Consider the following 4,317-nt stretch of genomic DNA (forward strand, 5'->3'; position numbering starts at 1 on the left):
TATAATAGATCAAATAATCCCTACTTTTGTTCCTGGACTTTTCTTAAAATAGCTCAGTAGTTACAACTTCTAGTTTGTCGGTTTTTTCATCGATAAGTTTGTTAAAAAACCAGCTTTAAGATGGTGTACATTTAAAGTATAATTTTGACGTTTTTTAGGAACTCTATTATAAATTGTATTTAAGACGACATAGACTTGTGATAATTTTTATCCACATTGTAGTTGCCGTTGATTTTGGTGAAAAATTGGGCTTACCCTGCATTTTGTCAGTGTTCTGTGTGATTCTTAGGGCGCGGAAGCGGGAAAAACTATCTTGCTAGATCAAATGGTTTAGGTATTTACTATCAAATAATATCTTGCAAAAACTATACGATACCACCTAAGTATATTATCTAAAGAATGTGCTAATGTGTTACACGGTACGTTGTACTTTATCCGATCATATAAAATCCTGAAAACCGGCTAAAATAAAAGTTTAAAGCGAATTTATTTGAGAGCTAAATATATAACTTTGTACCTAATTTTTAAAAGGAGATATTTCTTTTTAAGTACTATGGAGAACTTGCAAAATTTTGGTTTTTAACTCAAGCCCTATTAGTTATTAAAGTCACATTTATCCCAAAAATTGTAAATTGCCAAGAGGTCTAACGACACGTCGCGTCGCCCGTTGCCCCGTCAGTCGCCATCGGGCGCTCGTCGGCATCGAATCTGTGTCAAATTTTAAGGAGAAAATATTGTTTTATTTTATTGATATTATTGTTTTATTTTATTAACAACGCACAACAACAACGCACACACTCAACATAGCCCCGCGCTAGGGAAACCCTGTATCGCGGGTGCCATGGACACACACGAGAGAAATAAATGTAGGTCATACAAATATTTCTCCCGGCCCGGGAATCGAACCTGGGACCTCTGCGTGGCAGTCCGGCGTGGTAACCTTTCGGCCACGGAGGCAGGTAAATTTTAGAGGCATTTTATTGATACTAATTTACAACGAGCGGATTAGCGGATGAACGGATATAACAATTTCACTACAATGTCGTCTTATTTACCCACGCGTAATAAAGCAATACAGATAATACAAAATACTACGATAAGACGACAAGTAACAAATAAAAATGCTGGTAATCTTGTTTCGTGGTAATCTACAACTACCTTATTAAAATCATACTAATCCCTTTGTTCCGTAACATTTTTAAAAAAATCTCAAATTCTATAATTCGTAGTACAGAAATTATTACATCGATAAGTTTTTTATAACATTGCTTATAGAATTTCATTCAAAACTTTTTCAACTTTGAAATAAAAAACAATTATGACGCAGCATATTGATATCTATCAGACCATATGGATTGGATTTAACAGTATTATTACTTAATCTCCTTGTTCCTAAAGATTTTTCTAAATATCTCGGCAAATATAACTTTCTTGTCAAAAATTCTTACAGCGATAAGATTTTTCACAAATTTCCTATAAGATTTCATAATCAAAAAATAACATTTCAGGTTAACTAATGTGACGTCATTATTGATAATCAAATTAGTGTTATATATAAATATGACTGTTTTGAATTAACTTATGACTTGCAATTAAGCAATAAGTTATCACCATTATGGAAGAAATGATACAATTAGAAAACAAATTACCTTATCGTATTATGGTCGAGTACAACGTCCGTAAATAGGTACCACTAGTAGATACCCAAATTGCGGGTTGTTGAATTCTTTTCGAGGGTGCTTTGTCGAAAAATAAACGCCCAGTAAGATATTGGATTAAAATATTGATTGTAAAATAATAATGATAATAATTAGAATAATAAACGAAACACAAAAGAATAGTAACAACTTGTATTGTAAATAGCTATGATTGCGACCAACTGTCCGAGAACACATTAGCAACCTAGTCAAGAACGAGTAACTCATTCAATAAGACAACCGCTCTGGTGGTCAGTTTTGGTTTTTTATTATTTATTCTGCATATCCGGCCCTCACTTACCTAGAGTCTTGGCGATGTTCTATACGTTCTGTATAAGACACTCATGCTTGCCGGCTGACATGATGAAAACTGTGGTGGTGCCAATTGTCAAAAATAAAACAGGAGATATTGGCAATAAAGATAACTTATAGGCCGATCTCGCTGGCGACGATTATTACGAAGTGCTTGATGGTCTGCTTAATACCCAGAATGCTCAATTTATAACATTGCATGACAACCAGTTTCGTTTCAGGCCTGGCTTATTGATTGAAAGTGATATCTTGGCCATAAAGCAGACTGCCAAATACCGCACGAACGGCCATACACAGGTATATGCGTGTTACCTAGTCCTGTCCAAAGCATTTGACTTGGTATGTTATGATATTATGTGGGGCAAACTTAAAGATAAGAATATGCCTACAGAATTAAATAATATCTTTAAATTCTGGTATCAAAACCAGATCAATGTTGTGAGATGGGCGGGGACATATTCCGAGTCGTATCGTTTGCAGTGTGGGGTAAGACAGGGGGGACTGACCTCACCGATGCTATTCAACTTATACCAAAACGCGCTGATAGAGGGGCTCGGCAGCACACATGTCGGCTGTCATATTTACGAAATATGAGACAATTTAGCTACGCGGACGACATAGTGCTGAAGAGTGCCTCCGTATGTGGACTTGACAAATTGATCAGCATTTGCGAAAGGTATGCTGTTGAACACGGGCTGAAATATTGCACGCAAGCAAGAGTCAGTGCATGGTTTTCAGGGTCAGGGTGAAACCAACTCCGGATATTCCAAATATTCATTTAAATTGAGAACTACTCTTGAGGTAGTTACCAGATTTAAGTACCTAGGGCATCTGGTGACGGCTGATCTTAGAGATGATGAAGATATTGAGCGTGAACGCAGGGCGTTGTCAGTAAGAGCCAATGTGATTGCCCGCAGATTCGGTCATTGTTCAATTGAAGTGAAGGTAACTCTATTTAAAGCCTTTTATACATCTTTGTATACAAGCGGATTGTGGGCGGATTATACGCAAATGCAGTACACTGCTCTGCGTGTACGATTCAATGACTCATTCAGGGTGCTGCTGTGGCTGCCCAGGTACTGTAGCGCTTCAGGGATGTTCGCAGAGGCGCGGTTAGATTGTTTCCACGCAATAATGCGCAAGCGATGCACTTCCTTGGTGCGCAGGATGCGGGCCAGCGCCAACAGCATCTTGACCATTTTAGCTGGCGGGCCTGATTACGTAAACCACTGTAGTAATTGTAATTCAATTTTGATTACTTGAATTAATTTTACATATTTGGACATTATTTAAAATGAATGTACTGTATTTAATAATGTGATATAATTCTATGTATTAGTATAATTATGGACTTGTTGTCTGATAAAAAAACATTTGATTAAATTTTACCAACTTCTACTGTCCCGATTTTTTTCGTCCCATACAGTGAAATGATCCTTACATGAAACCGAGTCGATCAGCGCTAAAAAAAATTTGATCAACTTTATTTTTATGAACAACTGGCACTTGACCAAAGAATTGCAAATAAAAGCAGTAGACTTTGAAGTCGTGGCCCGAACTTAGGAGCGTAGAAATTTAAAAATACCATTACCGCTCTAGAGTCATAGCAAAAAAATACCGCTCTACTTACGAGCAACTATAATTGAAAAGTATTTTAAGTATTCTAAATATTATTATATTTAATAAAACAAAGAATGACAGCCTACTTGCGAAAACGCTTGCTTCTTATGCAGATAGCTCTTGAGTTCGGTTCCACCGGGGACCTGACACAATATTTTCAAATCATGTGCATAGTTTGATATTCACGTGATGAAAAGGATCTCTCAACTCTTCGAACACGTTTGAGGCCCTCAACCCGTGTTACAGGAAACTTACAGTGACAGTGGGACGTGTAGGTAATGATGATAAAAATAAAACAAAAAATAATTATAATACCCAATATATCCAGTCTTGTAAAATTTAAAATATAAAAATATAAAGCACTTTTCACTAGAGGTAGATTAATTAACAAATTAATAAAATTAATTAAGTTTATTAACAACAACACAACACACGTCTCAACACTTAAATTAGTAATTAAATTATTTATTGTTTTAGTATTTAGTTTCGGTCATAAAAAAATAAAGGGGTAATTTTCAGGTTAGTTTTCTCTACCTAATTTTGGTGGCAATTTCTATTATATAAATATTCTAGAATATTATGTTTATGGAGTATTTATTACATTTAATATTCGAGTGTATATATGTATAAATATTATCTTATATATCATTATAATATACTCGAATACTTAAATAATAAAAATTGCCAC

At 35.3% G+C, this 4,317-nt stretch overlaps 1 protein-coding gene across 1 annotated transcript in view; it reads right to left on the reverse strand.

Annotated features, from left to right (window-relative positions):
- LOC113225901 (vanin-like protein 1) overlaps positions 1 to 3,208 on the reverse strand; it is a 25,102-nt gene extending 21,894 nt beyond the window's left edge. Inside the window, exon 1 of the mRNA XM_026458368.1 lies at positions 3,017 to 3,208. Coding sequence (XP_026314153.1) covers positions 3,017 to 3,208 — 192 coding nt within the window. The remainder of the gene's footprint in view (positions 1 to 3,016) is intronic.
- Between the last annotated feature and the right edge of the window lie 1,109 nt (positions 3,209 to 4,317).

Source organism: Hyposmocoma kahamanoa, unplaced genomic scaffold (assembly GCF_003589595.1).
Source record: "Hyposmocoma kahamanoa isolate Upper Pololo Valley unplaced genomic scaffold, ASM358959v1 180, whole genome shotgun sequence".
In the NCBI taxonomy this organism is placed as follows: Eukaryota; Metazoa; Arthropoda; class Insecta; order Lepidoptera; family Cosmopterigidae; genus Hyposmocoma; species Hyposmocoma kahamanoa.